The sequence below is a fragment of the Ambystoma mexicanum genome, chromosome 8 (assembly GCF_040938575.1).
Source record: "Ambystoma mexicanum isolate Mex_15411 chromosome 8, UKY_AmexF1_1, whole genome shotgun sequence".
Classification (NCBI taxonomy): domain Eukaryota; kingdom Metazoa; phylum Chordata; class Amphibia; order Caudata; family Ambystomatidae; genus Ambystoma; species Ambystoma mexicanum.
Genome location: NC_090929.1, coordinates 1,453,988,273 through 1,454,009,852, shown reverse-complemented (window position 1 = coordinate 1,454,009,852; position 21,580 = coordinate 1,453,988,273). Strand labels below are relative to the sequence as shown.

The window sequence follows — 21,580 nt, the reverse complement described above, 5'->3', positions numbered from 1 at the left end:
GGTGCTAATGACATATTGTAATTATAGGGTCATCTGGGCACTACCTGGTATATTTCCTTTTATCTCAAAGGCATTGAGTTTGGACTAATTCCAAACCATCAGACCTTCTAGAGCAACCTGGTCATTACAGACCTCTACCCAATTCTGATTTATGAGAGGATAACATTTATCAAATCAATGCCAGAATTGAGAAGGAACTCTACAGAATCAACATCAGAATAAACCATTACTCTCAACCCAGGTGTTTGAGTTCTTGGACCAGCGACTATGTGTGTGCTTACAAATATAGAAAGCATTTCCCTTTATTCCTACCTCAGGATTTATCGGCCATGCCCCAAGCCACAGCAAGTTCCTTTGTTGCCCCTGAAATAATGATTCCAAATTAAATTAGTTAATTCATTCATGATCCAAGAGCATCCAGAGGTCTTTTGAAGTATTTTACGTGAAAAAAGAATAATAAAACAAAGGAAATATTTAGCATCCATTCAATAGCGCAAGCACCTTTCTCTTTATCAAACTTGATTCAAGTTTTGTGATTCAAAGGACAAATGCAAATAAATAAATTAACTTAGAATAAATACAGCAAGCAGTTAATGGGGGTATTGACGGCAGATCTATGGGCTGTGGGTTTAATCATATAGTTCTTGAAATCTTGACTATGTTCATTGGGTGAAAGCGCTACCGGATATCTTGTCAATTCTGCACATGCAATAATCCGCAGATGTTCTTCAATAAATACTGGCCAGGCTTCTTGTTGGCTCTGATTGGTAATGTGTACCTTTGCGACACATCAAGCACTGCTCCAGATCGTGGGGGAAGGGGTGAAAAAATATGTGTTAGTTCTCGATGTGAGGAGGCAAAGTATGTGCGATCTAGCAGGGCTGATATTGTTTCGGCAGTAGCAAGTGGTCTGCAGATCTTAGAGGTGAGGCCAATCTTCTTCTTATATGGTAAATAAAACATCCACAGTATTTGCATGTAAATGATGGGATGTAGAGAGTTCATGCTGTGGGAGATGAAGGTGTCCGATAGTCTATTAACTCTAGTGCATTCAACTGTTCCACTGCGGTAATGATCCATTTACTGTATCCTTGAGTAAGCCACTGCTTCGGCAATCCAATGCATGGGTAACTGGATCATAGTGGTTGTTTTGTACGGTGCGTTGGACCTTGGTATGAAGACCCGCCACCTTGGGGGTGTCTTGTTGTTACGTCTCAAGTTTTCCCAACAATCAAAAATCTTAAAAAAGATTGTTTATTTTGTCTGCAAGTTGTCTTTGTCAAGGAAGCTGTTGTGTGTTTTGTGCAGCAAGGATAAAGTTCATCCAGTACGCAGGTTCAGCCGTAGCCATGATGGAACTGAGGGTCGCCTGGAACTAAATCACGTTGTCAAACAACTGCATGGACCGCATAATATTTTCATCCTGAAAAAAGGCATGAAAAACATGTATTAGGCTTGGTCTCTATGAGACATTGGGAATCACAGCAAATACAATACATGGATGACTTTAGTAAGCATTTACAAAACTTCTAATAAGCGCCTAATGTGCAATGATATGTCTTATTACAGTTCAAGCATTGGAACGTAATGCAGAACCATCAAAACCCCTCCGAGCAATGTGATCTTAAAATGGCAATTGGTCTTCAGCTGCGGACCTCTATAGGGTTAGGTAAGCCTTTGGTGACTTAAGATTTATGAAAATGTGGATGGCTTTTATCAACAGCAAATCCTTTTTCCAACAATGGGTTTACAAGATTGTCACAGACAATAAGAGTGCATAGTGGACCAGTGAGGTCCAAATCAGATGCTTGTTGATGGCTCCACTTTCTGCGTTGTATGTTAGTCCCTGCTGTGTTTGCTTTCCCACTTCTGAACAGATCCCAAAGGACGAGCAGTGGTGGGAGCAGGGGGCTTGGATGGGGGGTCAATAAAGGCGTCAAAAAGTACCATATGGTGGAGCATTTTCACTCTCTACACCTCCCTAATATGCCTCTCCCTCCACAAACACAAGACATTCATTGCATTTCCCGGTGCCTTCCACAAACTCCCTCACAAGTCATAAAATAAAACCACATCTAGTGTGTCTTCCCACCTTCTACCACCTCCATCGGGATGGGCCCAATGCAAAATGATTCTTTGTATCACCATCATCTCCCCAATGTTTTTCTCTGCAAAGTAATAACACCTCGGTGTTCACTGTACATACCTACACCTTGTCCTCCACTCAATCCAAGCAAATGCCTGGTGTCCTCTGCCACCTCTCTCATAAATCTCCCAGAATAATAATAACTTGTAGTGCCCTTTCACCCATCCACATCTTCTTCATGGATCTCCCCAGAGCAAACAAATGAGTAGTGTAATTGTGCCACCCCTTTTCCTCCTCGTGCATGGCACTCCAATAACACAGAAAATACGTGTTGTCTCCTGATGCCACTCTCCTCCACCCCCATCCCCCCATACGAATCTCCCTGCAAAACAAAACTACCGGGTACCACGGCCATCCTCTGGGAGTGGCAGGAGGAGACAGGGACGAGGGATGCCACCAGTGGAGAGAAACACACCTGCCATGTGTCCTACAGAAGTAGCACTGAGAGACAATTCTTAGCTAATATTAAGACTCCCAGGTGCATATTGACTTTGGAATTCCAACACTGCCTCCTTGTAATAGATGGGAAGTTGATCAATAGCATCTTTTGGGGGCTTATCCCACGTGTCATAGACAAGTCTAAGCTTGGCATATCTTTCCGACGCAAACAAAGCTTGTGGTGCTCTTTGTACAGACAGACAATGCATTTTGAAGGAGTTGAGGGGCCAGGCCAACGTAGACACCCACGAATGCTAGGAGAGTTTACATACTCCAGAAGGCCTCAGGGAGCAGAGATAGAAACGGGCACTATTCTAGTTGCCCTTTCCATTATTATTATGGGGTTCATAAGGGTGCAATGCAGTTTTATGGCATACGCTTACCATAGAAAGGGTTTGATCCTTAAAGCGCTTTGTTCATGAGTTGTAAAATATGAACAAGGATGTTTACCTACAGTGTTTTGAGACCATACCAATGGGAAAAGGCGCTATACAAAAGACACATTACATTACATGTGAGAGTGTGAAGTGGTAAAACAAGCAGGCAGGGAGCAGTTTACTTGTGGAGATGATGCTGAAAGGGGGAACTAAAGTTGAGTTTAATTAACTTCAATTTATGGGCATGATGCTGGCAAAACATCGGGGAGTGGTGGGCGCAATCGTAAAACATACATCTAATCTCTGGCGTAACAGGAAAAGGTCATGTGCTTCGGCCCAGGTTTGAACATCTGTCTGCATATCACTTTAGCATTTGGTGGGCTCCCGTTCAGCGGCTGCCACTGGGAGGGAGATTTATTCTGAACGCCTTTTGAAATTTACATAAAGACATTATTGAAGTCTATCCTGTGGTCCCGTATTTGGGGTGAATTTAGGCTGCATCAATGCCCTTTCAGTTAATAGACCAACTCTCTGCAATGGCCACCTCTGCTACCCTTGAATTCTGGGCTGCTCAAAGGAGAAAATATGACAAAGTATGTTTTTCCCCTAATTGATTACACCTATTTTGCCATTTGCCCGAAAAAATATATCATTATTATTTGTCATCATAGTGGTGGACAAAAATAACATTGATTTTGCAGAGTTTGAAGACGATAATCAACTTGTGTAAGATTGAGTAAGAACAACCAGAATCACAAATATAAAAAAAGGAAAGCAAAAGAACTTTATTGATTGTAAGTGTCTCAACTAACGTATCCCCTTAGAAATATTAAATAGTGAGTGAGCGAGCGATGATACTTGTATAACTCACTCGCCTCTCCTTTCTCTTTTTCTGTATGGTCTTGACTCACATAGGGTGTCAATGGTGTTGTGGGAAAGGGGTAAGGCCTCTTCATGCTTTCTATAATGGGTTTACAGGGAAGGTTTGATGGCTTTTGAGGTGGTGGCAGCAGAATTCTCCACACTAGGATGTTCAGCAGTGTCCTCAATACCTGTGTTAAATGAAAGACCCCTTCTCTGTATCTATGGCAAACTTCATGTTTCGGGGTGTTTGGCGTGAGTGTTACTTGGCTGTGCTGATGCACTGGAATCATAGGTCCCCCCTTTGCTAGGTTAAGACCATCGGACTGTAGCTGGAGGGCTGAATGTGCTGAGCCACTCTTACCATCATTGCAATTTTCTTTGGTCTTAGTGGAAGAAATTTACTCATGCACTGGAACTATCACACAATTATCAAACACATACATTTAGCAGTAAGAGTAACAATTGATTTTTAAATATCCGGTTTTGATGCCAATAGCTTACTGAAAACGTTTGAGACACAAATCAAGATCACAAAAAGAAACCCAACCATTATGATCAATAAAAATAAATAATTTACATCAAAACAAAAATAAAAACACTTCTGGTTAAGGTCTGTCTGGTTAATAGCAGGTGAGGAGGCAGTGAAAGGTGACCAGGGATCAGACCCAGTTGTAAAGGTTTTTCTTCATGGATGAAAATGGGTAGGCGCAAAACAAGGTGATTTGAGCGGAGTTAAGGGTTACAGAGGCCAGATAAAAGGGTTTTGCTACCCGGTACCAATAAACATAATTTAAAAATAAGAAAGTCAAAAACACGTTTTTAAAGTACAATACAAACACATTTGGGAACAACATTCTATTTTGTATAAAATCAATACAAATGATACATTCAATTATTTTTTACTTTATTTAATATGCCACTATTTGTACTGTTACATTTATTTTCACTTTATAATAAGTACTTTTACCAATGCATTTTCAGTCAACATTATTATTATGATTTTTAGGACATTATTGCAAAGAATCAATTTTTCAAGCAAAGCAAAAACATTAAACAATCCCTAAACATGATGCTGCCCCCCTTCCCTTCTGACATGATGCAATGAACTCCTCAATTCACAATCCCTAAACATAGAACTGCCCCTCTCATTTTCTGACATGATTCAATGAACTCCTCAATGGGCAGTGCCTAAAATGGTGCTGCCCGGCTTTACCTTCTGACATGATTCAATGCCCATTCGCTCCCCATTCGAGAGAGGATCATTTTCAAAATGCTCGCCTTCACTCACAAATGCCTGTCTGACACAGCACCAGCCTACATGGCATGAAACATTTTGAGAGCCAAAACCTTCAAATCAGAGAGAACAATGCATGCAAATCACTTGGTGAAACCTAAATTCAACCAGATCAAAGGAGGAGGCTCAAGCTTGCCTGCCTTAGCAGCCAAGTACTGGAACTCCCTCCCCCCGAAATTACACCCCAAGGAATCTTATTGGGTCTTCTGCAAAGCCCTCAAAACCCTGCTGTTCACCTAACTCTTGAACATGGCTTCACATGCCCCAATGAACCGTATTGTCTTCCACGGCACCCTAAAATGTATGTAAGATGTATTTTTGTGTAACTGGTGAAACAGCGCGTTGATGCCTTTGGGCTTGGGCGCTTTACAGATACAAAAATAAATAAATGAATAAACTCATCAATTGACACTGCCTAACCATGACATGGCCCACTATGCCTTCTGACATGATTCAATGAACTCCTCAATGGACAATCTCTAAACATGACACTGCCCCGCCTTCCCTTCTGACATGATTCAATGAACTCCTCAATTGACAATCTCTAAACATGACACTGCCCCGCCTTCCCTTCTGACATGATTTAATGAACTCCTCAATTGACAATCTCTAAACATGACACTGCCCCGCCTTCCCTTCTGACATGATTCAATGAACTCCTCAATTGACAATCCCTAAACATGACACTGCCCCGCCTTCCCTTCTGACATGATTTAATGAACTCCTCAATTGGTAATCCCTAAACATGGCGCTTGCCTGTCTTACCTTCTGACAGGATTCAATGAACTCCTCAATTGTAACCACTCCGTCTTTATTTCTATCCATTTTCTGAAAAAAAAGAAGATATGACATTTAAAAGTGTGAGCTGAAAATATCTGTGAAGGTTCCTCATGAGTAAGGTTTCATGACGCCAAGGAGGGATTAATGAGAGGTATTGACCAAAGTGGCAGTTTGAAGAGGTTTTATTGGAAAACAACAAAAGTAAAGGAGTTTCAATTCAGGCAAGTAACAGGATGGTTTATCCTTGGGTTCAAAGACAAAACCAAATGAGTAGCAAGAAAGAGGACAGCTTCTCCTCTGGTTGCCGTGAGTAATACAAAATTCAGTTTCTGGAATCAGCAATTTCAAAGTACGGGACTGCCTGCCCGGTAACCCATGGGGCATGAAAGTCCTTAGCAGTCTGAGTTGTTTTAAATGGCTTCTTGCCACAAGCCTAGCTTTCATTCTCTTCCCCTTTACTGGCTTCAGATGGTTTTGTCCAGGAGTCGTACATGGATACACTCCATATATGGGCAACCACTGGCAGGACGGTGAGGGTCACTAAGTGCAGTCTCTGAAGTTCCTACCTAGTCTTGGGCTAGTTAGCTGGGATGTTAGAGGGTGAGCATTCTTACTTTAACTCAGGGGCTTGATGACTCCTCCCCAACCCCCACCTCTGGCTGTCACCCTCGCACCACTGCAGTAGTCTCATTCCTTGATGTTCTTTCTCCCACTTTTTAAATACTTCCTCCTTCCATACTCAACTCATGAAACCTCATCAACACTCTGCCACATTCCCATTCCTCCTCCTGCCTCTCCTTGTTTGCTAGATGTTGGGTGTATCTGCGACACCTTGCTTCTTGGTCTTTTCCTGCCCAGGCCTTCCTTTTTGTCTCCTCCTTCTCCTGCCTTTATAATCACTTCTTTCTTTACTTCACCTACTTTCTGAGTTTCCTCCTCTATTTCCTCTTTTCTCTTTACTACCACCTTCCTGGTGGTGACACTGCTCCCTCACCACCTGCTCCAGGGCTTCTGGTCTATATTCTTTCACCACCACCTCCTGATCTTCAAGTACTCCTCTTTTTCTCTCCACTGGGTCTTCCACGTACTCTTTATCTTGTTGTTCCTCACTCTTTGCTCTCCCTGCAACCTCCTGGGACTCTCTCGGCTGAGCTTCCTTCTCCTAATGTTCTTCACCTCCACTTCCCTCTTCCCAAATTAATCTTCTTGTTCTCTTATAAGGCACCTCCTCCTCTCAACCAGTCACCTCCTCTCGTCCCCACCAGCCAGCTACTTAGCAGTCTCCTTCACACCTTCAGCACACTCGTTCTCCTTTCCCCAGCTCTTTAAAATCTCTCAACTCCCACCACTCTGTCAAACCTGTCTTCTTTTTTAGAGGACTGGCCCCTCTCCACGAGCCCTGCCCATCTCTACTACCCTGTTGGTGTGTTGGGTGATTATTCTGGAGCAACTGGAATATTGGGAAAATAGCATATTGTCAGGAACACAATCAGCTTTCCGCTGCACGATACACAAGTGCCTCAATCTCTACCTTATTTTGGTGAAGCATGTATGGGTTCTGGACTCTCCTATCTGCGTGGCCTTCATGAACCTCAGTTCGGCCTTTGACCACGTGGCTAAGAGACTAATGTGGAAATCTTTGCGTGATACAGGCGTACCCTGTCCTTTAACGTGGCTGGTGGAGTCACAAGGGTATGTGCATGCTACAGCCAGGATGGAACATTCTCAGACTACCTGGTTGTAAAGAAGGGGGTCTGTCAAGGGAGTGTCCTTGCCCCACCCTTTTCTAACTCATACGTTAACAGGCTTGCCTCTCATATAAGGTCATTCATCAACATCAATGTTCCCCGGTGTGGTGCCAGGAGACTGCCAGTGCTCAGCTATGCTGATGACGCTCTTCTGCTGGCAAAGACCCCTACATCATTTCAGGGACTGATTACTGGGTACGACAAATACTTGAGGAATCAGGGGGCTTCGGGTTAATAGTGGCAAATATTTTACTAAGAAATCGAAACGATGCTTGCAGATGTTCCTAGAGGGAAAGATGGTGGACTGTTGTTCATGCTTTGTCTATTTAGGGATAAGGTTTACGAGCAGACTGAAGTGGGGTGATCATATTACCAAGTTAAGTGCCAGGATGAGTCAAAGCACCGGGGGAATCTTTAGATTAGCCAAGAACCTAAGATACTGCTCTGTGGAACATATGATCAAGGTATCCGAGGGAAAGGCCATACCCACTGGCACCTTTGGATGGGAAATATGGGAGTACACAAGGGCCACCTATCGACAAAAGCTAGAAAATGCATTTCTCAGACGGCTGCTTATGGTTCCTCCTTCAGCACCTCTGTACTCCATGCACTTGGAAACTGGTATGACTTACCTGGCAGATATAATTTTTGTGAGACCCATTTTATTGACGGTCTCACTATGGGCGGGTACTCACAGTCACCCCAATGATAAACCTAATCATGAATTTAATTACCCAAAAGGGATACAGTAAGGTTGGCTGGCTCATAGTCTTTTCTTTCTAAGCTCTCATTGGCTACCTACTTTTATGACCCTGGAAAGCTGAAGGGTCTCCGCAAAACGCTGGCTAAAGTTAGGGATTCGCATTTTTTGGCATCTTTAAAGGAAGACTAAATGCTGTTGAAAACTCAGGTCAGGGCTTATTTAGCGCCAGCCCCCTCGAAAGGGCTTAGCTGTACATTTATTTGCATTTGGTGACAGTACCTTTGCATAGAGCATTCCTGACGAAAGCTAGACTGAACTTACTACCTGGTTGTGGGGGCAGTTACTCAGTTTTGGAATCTCAATCGAGAGGGCGATACAAACTGTAATTGCATGTATGGTGGCCTGGAGACCTGATCCCACTTTATTTTTGGGTGCCCACTATTTAACGATCTTAACGTTTTTAGAAGAAAGTGGGATAAGGTCGTGCCAAGTTTAGGTTAACTGGGGAGGTGGGGTCCTGGGCTGATATTAACAAAATGATATTTACAGCTGGAAATGGAGGGCTTTGCTGGATGACAAGGTTGTAATGTATTTTATCTAATTTCTTAGCATGGTATTTTTCTTGATTTTATAAAATGTATTAATCTAATGGTTTTAACGATGCAACTATCCAAGATAAACTTTCAAACTTGAACAGGGCCCATAAAGGACTGATAAGTTTGAATAAGTGTGTGCTGCTCGGCCTGATTTTCAGGCTCCTCCCCTTCCTGACGCAGCTTCACAGAGCTAGGAGATATCGGGGCTAGCCACCATCTTGGGCGTGCAATCACGCTAAGGTCTCCACAGAGCGGAGCGAAACACTTCACAGACTTTTTTGTTTTACAAGTTGCGTTGCTCACAGAAAGACTTGTTCAGGCATGGGGCTTGCCAACTATGGTGGGGTACGCAAAATCTGGATCACCCTTAACTCCAAGTTGGCCTCCCCACGGGCCGTGATCACGAGTCTCCTTGCTCCTGCAGTGGCGGAATTTGGTTTCTTAATGGGGGCTTGCTGACAAGTTCCTGCAAAACTCTTGAGTGAGGGTAGGGCGTCCCAAAGGAGCCTTGCTGCACCATCCTCCAGCTCCAGCATTGCGCATAGGGTGGCAGAAGCAGGCACAATTGCTCATCCCATTCCTATCCCATAGAGCAAGGAACGGCACTTTGTCACTGGTAGTAATGGTAAAAACAAGTGTATTTTAAATACCACTTGTTTTTAAAATACCACCTAATTATGAGTTGGGATTGTGGGGGTTGTTTACAGCGTGGGGTGTATAGAAAGTACACGTTGGAGGTTTATCGCATCCTGTATATTGAAAGTACGGCATAGAGTTAACAGACAATTTATTTCAAGGCCATTTTAGTGGACTTCTGTTTTTAAGCGTTAAGGTGTAATCCATTGTTGCCGTTATGGAACGTGACTGTCTGAACAGTTTTTATTTTATTTATTTCCTTACTGAATTATGTTGTCTATTTAACTGTGCAACCTGAGCTTTTTCCTCTCCCTTCCATCAATAACATTAGAACGACTCACTTTAGGAAGCACTTGTGCGGCCTTTGTACAAAACCATGAACGTGTGAATGTGTCTTTCGCTGTAATTATGACGTTACCTAGCCTCCCGGTAATTGAAGGGGAGGCATTATGTTAGAAGAATCATTTAAAGTTATTTCCATACTGTTATATTCATAACAAAGATACAAATACTCTTAGAAACAACCACATAAATAACCATTAACATTCTAAACTCTGCTTTATTATAACAAACTAAGAATAACTTTATAATTAAGTAATACCAGCTGAACAGGTGGGCCAAATTGGATAATAATGGCTTGGGGCCCAAATTATAGGCCTGAACGAAACTGGGACTAAACGATGGGCCCTTGTGCTGTTACCACCTGATCCGTCCCACCGGCGAGGATGTTATTGCTACTAGCGCCCTGTTTTTAAAATCTGGGGTGCTGATAAAACAAATCAAATACTTTGAATGAACTGGACGCACTCTCTGCATCCCGTTCATTCAAACACATACTTACCTAATATGGCCGCCATGGAAATTGAAGGCAGGACTACATGCAGAGCCCCTATTCCATTTCCATTACGGCCCGTATGAGGGAGCAGCGTCAGCGGTGGTATCGCAGCCAGATGTATCAGGTAAGTAGGGTGTGGAGGAGTAGAGGGAGGGAGTGCACACTGGATGCAGGAGGAGATGGCAAGATGGTGGGGCTGGCACTCACAGTTCCCAGCTTGCTTGGAACATGGGCTTGTTCCTTGGGATTCAGCCCGCAATCCGAGCAAGCTGATTGGCTGCGGCGCCCGTCCCGGGAGCTAATAATCAGTTTGAAAATTATTGCACACAAACAGTCTAAACAATAACCTTGTTTCTATTGTTGCTAAATCAGTTTCATATTACCTTTTGAATTAGAGCAAAAGAAATGTGTGTATCCTACCATCGCATGGGTTATTTACGGCATGTGGTACATAGTGAGTACTTAAAGGAATCAAGATGTTTTTTAACCCATGCAAGACTTTCTATGTATCCATGCCGCAAACATCCCATGTAATCACAACCCTTAATTCAGTTTAATTTTTCAAAATAGTAAGTATTTGCAATGCCACATGTTTTACTGTTACCACTATCGTCAGGATCAGACCATAAGAAGGTGTAGTTTTATTTGCATTGTTGTGGGGGAGTAAACAAACCACATTGCTGTTCCTTTCATTTCCGATTACTATTACAGCAGTTTTTGTATGTGAACCATAATTTACAAAAAGTAGAACAAGGATGGTAGTAGCTATTAGCTAACCATCTTAGAGCCTGATTCTGTTTAAGGCACAGCGAGCATTATAAACACCCTGCTTTGCTGAGCCTTATCTTGGCGCCCAGGTACCGCCCATATTCCCACAGGGACGCGGGCGTCAGCGCGGAGCATGACACTGCTGTGTCCCAAACCGCCTGGATTCCGCCTGTTTTTTGGATTAACGGGCAGATTGCTAGTTTTCGGCAGCATTTTCGTTAAATTGCATGAAATTTGCAATTTAACGAAAATGCTGCCGAAAACACCCTTTGCAGGCACCTGTACTTTTCAAGCAACAAGATGAATAATAAGTAAAGCTGGGAAAAGAAGGAATAAGGTAAAGCAGACATAGGAAGTAAAGAAGATGTAAGATGTATAGAAAAAGTAATAAAGGAGAAAAGAAGAAGAAAGTTCTGTCTGAAAATGGAAAGTAAGGAAGGGGAAATTAGGGGGTTTACCAAAAAAAAAACAAGAAGAAAACTATGTGAAAGGTAGGTTCTGCCTGTGTAAGAACTTCTTTAAAATCTTCATTGCTGTCAGGTTATTCTTCTCATTAAAGGGGAATTTCACTCAGAAATGTTATTGTCCCAATCAATCGTGCATGTATTTTTAAGCATAGTGTAATCGATCTTTAAAAAATGTCCTATGCATCTTACCTTAGTTTTCCTCCCACTTACACATGCGAAAACAACCGGTTGGGCGCCGCCATCTTGTGCTTATATTATCCATTGATACACTGCCCTAAAGTCAAGTGCCCTTGCTGCAAGTATATAGATCGCGTCCCTCAAACTGACATCACTAGACGCTTACGTCCCTTTTCACAATGCCAATGCACGTCTCATGCCAACATCCTCTGTGTGCAAGCTATTGACATGTCTGCATGGAAATGCCAAGACGCCTCGATCCGCAAAAAGTGTAAACAAACCCTTTCTGATCACACAACATTGGAGTTTCTTTTTCCTTTGTGTCAGTGTATTTCGTTACGAGCCTCTGTGACTTGTTTCTGCTCTGTTCAGCTATTTTCCTAGTTCTACGCCCTGCAGACAGGTACTTACAAACGAATGAAGCTGCAGCCCAGCAATTCTAACCAGGGAGGTGTTTGGTTCTAAAAGCTGCAAGAAACAAAAACTCAATGTAGCCTATCTCATATGGAAAAGGTTTGGGAATACAGGCAGGGTTGATGGAGCTGCAGTCCTGCATTTCTCACATGGAAGATGTTTGGGAATAGGCAGGGGTGATGGAACTGCAGTCCTGCATTTCTCATCTGGTAGATGTTTGGGAATACAGGCAGGGGGGATGGAACCACAATCCTGCATTTCCCACCTGGAAGATGTTTTGGAATACAGGCAGGGGTGATGAAGTACTGCAAGAGGGATGGAACCACAGTCTGGCATTCCTCACCTGGTAGATGTTTGGGAATTCAGGCACGAGGGATGTAACTACAGCCCTGCATTTCTCACATGTAAGATGCTTGGGAATACTGGCAAGGGGGATGTAACTGCAGTCCTGCATTTCTCAGCTGGAAGATGTCCGAGTATATAAACCACCGTGGATGAAAGCAAAGGCCGGCATATCTCACCTGGAAGAAGTTCTCAACGTGTTCCCTGGGGGCTTCCTCCTGCATACTTGGGTAGGTGTACTTTCCCATCATATCATAGATGGATTTCATGATATCCATCATTTCCTGAAAGGGAGAAGATAGAGCAAAAAACTTGAGAAGAGACAATAAACCATTATAAGAAAAACTTGACAAAAAACAAAGACTTCCAATGTTTTCCGCTTACTTCAGTGCCATTTTTATACACTAACACGTACCCTTTCAGAAATGTATCAAGGTGAACTGTTGTTCAGCTTAAATTGGCCCCACTACTAGTATGTTGTCATTTCCTCTGTAAATACTGCCATACTCATTCACCCGGAAGTAGGTCTGTCTCTTTTTAATCTAATCTTTTTTCTCGACTTTTTCTGATCGAATTTTCAGCATAAAATGTAGCTGGTGAGGTTAGGAAATATTGGTGGGGTTGGGGGGTCGTCTAGGGACAGTGAGGGGAGTGCAGGGGGGGCTCCCACCGTTTTCTATAAAAAAGATACAAATATTTCAATAAAAAATTAGATTAAAATAAATATCAATAGACACACAACCATTTACCCTTAATGCCCCTTGGTCAGGTGGTGAATCCGCCAGGTTTTGAGTGGCGGCTAAACTATGTTAATCCCCCTTCATGGCGTCTCATAGTGCTCCATTGTGGATTTGGAAGATTTTTATTGGGCAGTAACTCTGCCCATAGTAAATTATTCATTTTGAGTTCATGTGGAGGATAAATCTCCAGACTGGGCTCTAGGTGCAGCACAAGTGGCACTCATTCTGTAAATGAAACTTCTTTCCTGCGCCGCCAAACTTGTAATGCGGGCCAATGTCCTTTAGAAAAATGGTCTTGGATCTTATGGAGGAGCAGAGCCCTGTCAATTTTTCAGTTTTTTAAATGTTTCCGTAAATATAATATTTCAATTAATCCACCTGTGCTTCTTGTTCTGATTCAGATTTCCTTCAGGACAGTTTGTTGCTTAACATGAAAAGCACATAGCATTGCAGGATGATACCTTTCATAAGCCAACTCTTGTCTTTGCCCGCTGTTGTCTTTGCCCGCTGTCTTTCAGTACCACGTGGGGCTCTTCCTCGGGCATGGCCAAGAAGTCTGATTATATACTGTGTATGGTAGGAAACGTGTTTACAATTTAATGGTGGATATAATGGAAATGAGGACCCTGGAGGGGGGGTGCCAGCCAAGCAGGTGGCTAGGAACGCGGCGGGTTTGAACCACCAGTGAAAGCCTGCGTTCCATGGCACCTGACAGCTGGCTCCCCCGCTGCCATCTACCCCCTGCCCCCATCCCCTTTTTTTTTTTACATACCTCCACCTCCCACCCTACCTTATTTAGGTGGCAGCTGCCGCCGCCGCCTCCACGCCTTCCCCTTGCCTCCCGCAGGCCGCTATGGAAAGGGAAGGCAGGGCTCCATTTTCCAGGGGTCCCAGCCTCCGGCTTACTCCTTACAGTCTCTGAGAACATTAATTTTGTCTCGTCCTTCAATCAGATGACCTCACACCTCACTGTCATTACATCATGAGACAATTCCAACCTCCTCCACTCTTTCACTCAGACTGGTTTGCTGCCCTCTCACTGCTGAGAATGCAGCAGCTTTCCAAGAGAACAACCAATAAAAACAACTCATCAAAGTAGAGTACAGTCTATGCCAACAAAGCATGCAAGCCACGAGTAGAGGCCTGGGGAGGAACACTTCAGGAGCTTAACACTAGCATGTTCAATGTCTTCGAGCGGGGGCTTGCTGAACTTAGCCAAGCGATGTAGAAAAATCTGTTTTGTTCACTATCCATCGCAGTCTAGATAAGATGAAAAAAACACTGGTAATTTCAATTGCTGGATACTGTCCTTGTGGCTAACAGCTGCTTGCAATCTGGGATTTGTAGACCCATACTTGACATGCAAACTACAAAATACACAATGCATAGTGCCTTTTGAAAAATATTTAGGAGAGGCTGGGGTGCCATTTATGTCCTGGGGCCACATGGCTGATGGGCAACTTCGGTTTTGGCCTTGATTCATTAGTCATTTAAATCCTGGCATGGCAAGACTAATTAATTATTTCTAACAGTCTATTGATGTGCCATATGCAAGTATATGACACACAGCACTATATACTTTCTACTCATAAGAGAAGTGTGAACGTGTATTAAAGACTTTGTTGCTGGTCTCTATGAAGTGTTACGCCCTTAAAGACAGAGTTTCTCCTTGATAACTCACTATGGTACGAATGGGGACGGGAGTGTCCAATACTTAAGGACACCTTTTTGTAGCTTTTCTCCTTCACTCACCTCTTTAGTAATGCAGCCATCTTTGTTTAAATCATAGAGGTTGAAGGCCCAGTTGAGCTTGTCGTCTATGCTCCCTCTGAGAATTATAGATAACCCTGAAACAAAATCCTGACACAGAAATTAAAAGAAACTCGTGTTAAAATCTTGCAATATCACTGCAAACAGTTTGGATAAAGAAACAATTACAGCCGAACCGAGATATTGTTCATGAAATATTGAAAGAATCCTTCATGTGTGCATATGCCTTCTGAGAGATTATCTTAAAAATAATAGTCAGCCAGACATGTTTATTTGTATTATCCTTAAAACCAATACATTATTTATACATCCACATACAAACTAAGAAAAATAATTATAAAATTAGATACACATGGATAATCATAATTAAAAGGCTAATACAAACTATAACTGTTCAAGGCATAAGTCTGTTCAGTGCTAATTAAGTATTTCCGTGTATCGCTATAAGCTATGAATTTACCGTTATGGAAACTAGTTTTTGCGGAAGCAAGAGGGGGATCAATGTAGACGGCTAACAATTTTTAAAAACAGAATATTTCAAAATAGGAACTATAGTATGTTCCAAATTATCCTGAATGTCTCACAAAAAACGAAATAAGGAATGAAGGTTTCTATTCACTTCCACAGAACCGGCAGTACCTTTCATATACACTAGTACAAGTCCAAGTAGCAGTTACACTGTTTATTTGCAGTCAGTTAAGCGGAAAGTGTGTTAGCATTATCATTTCTCTTTGATATGAAAGAGGGGACCAGTTTAGCGACTGCTTAATAAAGAACAGATGTTATTTTGTGGCGTATTTATATTACTACTTTTAGTATACTCTGCCTCCTCTCTCGCTCATTAATTTTGACCTATAATAATATTTTTGTTAAGTTAGGAATTCAAGGTTTAATGTTCGCATTGGTTTACCATATGGCCTACATTGAATATGAGGCCGAAACATGTCTGCGGATGCTTGTGGTCTTTTTTCAGAAGGAATGTAACCTAGCAGTTCTTGCTGGACTGCCCCTTTGGGTTTGGGCCCAAGCCTGATTTGCATATGGTCTTTCCCCTTTCTGTAATGGCTTGGCAGGCAAAGAAAGATAGTATGGAGGGTTCCTGAATGCAATTGGCAGAGGTTTAATATTCATTGCAAACCTTCCAGCCATCGCCTCTTTGTTTTTGCTACATATAATGTAGACCAGTCTAGCCATGTGATAACACTCACCATGTGCTTGCGTTATCCTTGATTCACAGTACTGGGCAGTGAGGGTTAAAAATACAGTAACACAAATACACCCCAAAAAATCTCTTCTTTATTAAACAGTAGCTAAACTGGTCCACTCTTTGAAATCAACGAGCAATGTTTATGCTAACTCACTTTCCTTTTCACTCACTTCAACTGAACAGTGTAACTGGCACTGGTAGTGGCACTCTTTTATACAAAAGATAATGCCTGTTTTGTAACAGGATATTGAACCTTTCATTCCTTACTAATTTGTTTGTGAAACATTTTGAACATACAATAGTTCGTCCTTTGAGAATGTAGGCCAGTTTAGCCACGTGATAACGCTTTGCTTATCACGTTTGTTGTACCCTTGATGCACATTAATGTGCATCAAGGATAAAGCAAAAATCAATGCTCTACTCCGGGCAGCCCCCACCCCTAAATCTAGGGGCCCTGCTGAGCGTATTCACACATAATTCATATAACTCCTTGCATGCACGCATTCATAAAAACAAACACATCAACATACATATTAGTTTAGATGAATAAAACACACTTTACTGAATGCACCCTCCACATGCACCCACACAATCACAGGGAGGACTCTTCCCCCCTCCTCTCTGTGGTTTAGATATGCTGCCTCACAGGAGAGACTCCCCTCCTGTCAGGCAGTGTGTCTATGCATTTAGCCCAATAATGAGAGCCGACAGAGTCGGGCTTCTGCCGCCACACCAGCTCTCTTTATTCTGCATTTCAAATGAAACAAAATATTGCACAGCATATTCCTGCTCAGAGGCAGGCAGCACAGTCCCGTGTTTAAACAAAGCACATAAGTGGACTGTGCTGCCTGCCACTCGGGCAAGAAGGCAGCTTGCCGCTCAGGCGGGGGGCTGTACCCCACCACCCATAGTGGCGGGCCACCCCTGCTTGGGAGAAGAGGATGAAATTGAGGGCCAGGAGATGGAATGGAATGACCATAAGCCTAGGAAATTATCTACCTTGCAGATTATAAACAGCCCCTCAGGGGAGTGTAGTACACAAATGAAAATGTGTGACCGCTATAGCACACCTCATCATTATTCCTCTGAATGGGTTCCTTCCCCTAATATGGCAGAGTACATGGACCACAGAATGCAGGGAGCTCCCGACAAAGACATGAGAGTGAAACTTAGGGCAGAATATGCCAGACCCTACCTGGATAGGAAGGTAATCGTGACAACCTGAGATTGATCAGCACATATTGACTTTTCTGTCTAAGGGCTACAGGACAAACGTGTAGTTTCTTCTGGCCCTCTTGTAAAGATCATAGATCATGCACCTCTCTAATGGGAATGCATTTGTTTCACCATCATAATATTAACAGTGGTAAGTTTGGGTGAGTCTATTTGATTGTTGTGAACAAACACACACACAAATGCACAAACACATGACGTGATTCTAATCACCTCTGTCACAAGGGACTCCATACCCAGGGGAGTGTACTAGACACCCCCAGCAGGGGCTGTGGTAGGAATAGGGGGAGGAAAGCATATACCTGTCACTGGGCATCAGTAAGGATGGCATATAGTGGATGGGTCCTTCTCATTCATCTGCACAGGAGTAGCTCACCAATGTCACATATATTTTTATTGATATTCCATTGCTCAAACATTCCAGTAACCCTTTGTATATGTATTAAAGACATGGACATGCATCATTTATGCATATCCATACTCAGTACTTAAAATAGATGCCCCACTCTTAAATTTCATGTTAAAATGGTTGTGACAAAATTCTCAGCAATGAACACCCAATGAATGCTTCTTACACTATCATGTATAATGTACATCTTTTAACTATGAGAAATAATAAAGAAACATTGCTACCATTATGGTCACTACACAGTTAAAATGCAAATAGTAATTAATGAATAAGCAGCAATCATTGCCATTAACTCTATGTCTACTCAAGATCAAGACTAATCAAACTTCTCCGAGATATCATAGCCACCTTAAAAACAACTACTTGCCTCATCAGCTCTCCCTGGGAAACCTTACAAAACTGTGCTTTCAATACCCCAATACCTTTCTCAATATGATATTAATGAGGGGTAAAACTTCTCATACTCACTATCTTAAGAAGGGTTCTAAGTGATCCGACCGCGGCTGATTTTGCCGCGGGCGGAAAGTTTGCATCAGAAAGGTGCGAACTACCAAATGTTTGCACCTTTCTCATGCAAATACACTTACATACTACGGGGGCTGCATTGTCGAACGGAAAATCATATCGTGCCTCCTATACTGTATGAATATATGTATATTGGCCTACGCCAAGCTGCTTACAAGTCGCTTACGCAGAAATCCGCGTTGCAAGGTCTTGACCTTAGATCTGAGTAAGCCGCCATTTTAGGTCTATCCGACATTTTAGATTCTTCCTCTAAAGTCACCCTGTGTTCTAAAATGGTAAACAGTGTCATTCCAAATGTAACATGGCCGTCTTGACCTCTGTGTATAAACTAATGTGTAACTTGCCTGCAGGCCACATGTTGCCACATGTTAGGGTCATGAACTGAGACCTTGTCCTTCCTTGACCTGTGTGTAGAGGATTACCTGCGCCAACTAAGCTAATCCGCGAGCATATGTTAAACACAAAGTATTCAAATACCGAAATGTGAACACTTGTTTGACTGCATTGTATAAAACTGTTTGAGAAGGCTCTACGAGAAATCCTAAGACATACTATTGCCATTACGATTTGTTAGTGAATGTATTAAAGGTAAACCCTAAATGCATGGATGTATGAACTGCACACGAATCCTAGATCCGTGATGTATTAACTTATATTAACTCGTAGGTGGGCTGAACATCATGATTTCGAGAGTATAAAAGGCATGACTATTCTAATGTACAGTCCCACTCACTGAGCACACCAAACCAAACTGGAGTTTGCTGTGTTGTACTGAGGGCCGATGGCTGAGGGCCGATGGCTATCTGTTGCTTTGTCATTTGAAACTATTCAGTATAAAATAAAGATCTTTGTATTTTCCTTTGTAACCCGCGTTTGTCGGGAGTAGGGTCAGCGACTTGGTTCATGCTATGTACCTGAAAGAACCATAACAAAGGTAAGGTCTGGTGGAGAGCCAGAAATCCAAACCCAATATTATTCTCTGTATTTAATTGTGAATCCTACTCTTTGCCTGAATGTATATAATGCATTGCATTAGGTGCCCATGGTAATGACTACATGGCTGGGAATTAGGCTCAGACAGTATACCCCAAGCATGGTTAAACTTAAAAGTACATAGCAGATAGGCTGTGATGGAATGCAGGCATGGGGTAATAGTAGCACGAGGGTGGGTAAGGTGAAAGAAGGGGGGCATGTGTGGGACGCAACGTAACAAAAAAAAGGTTGAACATACAGCAATCAAATTGACCAAACCTAACACTTTTAATGTATGGCAGTGAAATCAAGTAAAACCTCTGAGCATGCTAGGGACACAGTGGACCATGCCAACAATGCTAACTTCTCAATAGCCACAGAACAATGCAGAGGAGTGTTGTGGTCAAAAAAGATGTGAAGCCGGGATATCTAGCTTTCTGTGAGTGTGGCCGGGACACTGATAGCCTTCTTTTCTGCAACCCTTTCACTAAAGAACGTAGCTTTGTCAGCATCTATACCAACCCAGAGAAGGCCCATTGTGACGAATCAACTTTCGGGGCACCAGTAGTCCAGGGATGAATATCAGTTTTTAAACTATCAATCCTCCCCACATCTCTAGTACACCAGAAGGGATCCAAACAGATTGGAAACACATTCAAATTATAAACCTCCTTGTCAAATTTTGGTAAAGTGGAGGGAACGGCAGGCTTATCTCTGCAAGTTTGTGGATCGTTAGTTGCCACACAGCTAAATACAGGCACATTTCCAAGCGTGCTGGACTATATAAAGGGGAGGGGTCACTGGGAAAAGTTGATAGACCTTAATATGCATTATGATATCATCAATTTTAGGCGTTCGAGTTAAACATTTTGTGAGATACAAATTTTGAACATTTTGTGCATTAGGATATAGTATGGATGACCGTGGCCAGGTGTGGACCCTCTATCTTAAAGTCTTCACTATAGCCAACATTTCTCAATTGGTCTCAAGACTGTGACATGCTTTAGTAAATAATTGATGGAGTTGGTAGACTATGGGCCTCATTCCGAGTTGGGCGGTAAGGGTTTACCGGCACCGTTAAGGATGCCGGTGCCGGTAAACCCTTACCGCCCTATTCCGAGGTCCCTTAGCGGGACCCACTAAGGACGTTTGGTCTGACCACATGTCCTTTGCGGGTCCCGCTAAGGGACCAGGGTGCTAATAACGGGCCCGCTATTTGTGGGCCCGTAATTAGCACCTTCCCCATTCCCATTGAGCCCTATGCGGGCTCAATGGGAATGGGGAATGGTTTACTGAATGGGGACTTACCGGGTCCTCCAAGGTCGGAATGACCCGGTAAGTCCCCATTCCGCCAGACCGGACCCGGACCCGGGTTTGGAGGCAGCCATGGTGCTAATAGCACCATGGCTGCCTCCAAACTCGGAATGAGGCCCTATGGCTTTCAACCCCACTGTGGCGGGCGGGCATGGCCGGTAACTGCCCACCAACCTGAGCCTAGGTAGGCCCGAGTGAAGCAAGGGCATTGGCAAAAGCTGGGGGCCATTACCAGCATGTCCCCCACCAGTGGGGGTGAAAGCCAGTCGCACTGCATGATTTTTCCGGGGTACAAATGGTTTATTTTGTTCCTGAGGAGATAATATCCTGAGGGAAAAAAAGGAAAAGAATATGCCCACCGCCATAGGGATAAGGGAGTAAGTCCCTTTTCCATTTCTATGTCAGCTGGGAGAGGGGAGGAGCGCTGCGACAGGAGCACAATGTTCCAGAAAATCCTTTATAAGGATGGCTGCCATGGAAAGGGAAGAGGAGCTCCATACTGCGCCCCTCTTCCCTTTCCATGGTGGCCTGCGGGAGGGAAAAAAAGGCCACAGAGGGTGGGGGGGAGTATGGTGGTAGGAGAGCCAGCTGCCAGGCAACATGGAACGTGGGTGTTCACAGGCAGTGCCAGCCCACGTTCCTATCCAAATGACTGGCTGGCACCCCCCACCAGGGTGCTAATGTGTATCTCGCCCACTGCTCCAGCCACCTGACTGGCTAAGGCCTTCTCCGGGTGCAAATATCCTATTGTGCGACCTTTCTGATTCAGTCTTTGCCATCTCCTGCACCCAGGTCCTAATGGGGTTTTTCCTTCAGAAGTTCCTC

The 21,580-nt window shown here is 43.2% G+C and overlaps 1 protein-coding gene across 2 annotated transcripts in view; it reads right to left on the bottom strand.

The window, feature by feature from the left end:
- Positions 1 to 471: 471 nt before the first annotated feature.
- KCNIP2 (potassium voltage-gated channel interacting protein 2) overlaps positions 472 to 21,580 on the bottom strand; it is an 804,817-nt gene continuing 783,708 nt past the window's right edge. Inside the window, exons 5-8 of one of the 2 annotated variants that reach the window (XM_069611620.1) lie at positions 15,078 to 15,185; positions 12,765 to 12,869; positions 5,885 to 5,947; positions 472 to 1,423 (exon numbers count right to left, since the gene is read on the bottom strand). In XM_069611620.1, coding sequence (XP_069467721.1) covers positions 1,376 to 1,423; positions 5,885 to 5,947; positions 12,765 to 12,869; positions 15,078 to 15,185 — 324 coding nt within the window. In that variant the 3' untranslated portion in view covers positions 472 to 1,375. The remainder of the gene's footprint in view (positions 1,424 to 5,884; positions 5,948 to 12,764; positions 12,870 to 15,077; positions 15,186 to 21,580) is intronic. The other variant, XM_069611621.1, reaches the window with a different exon arrangement.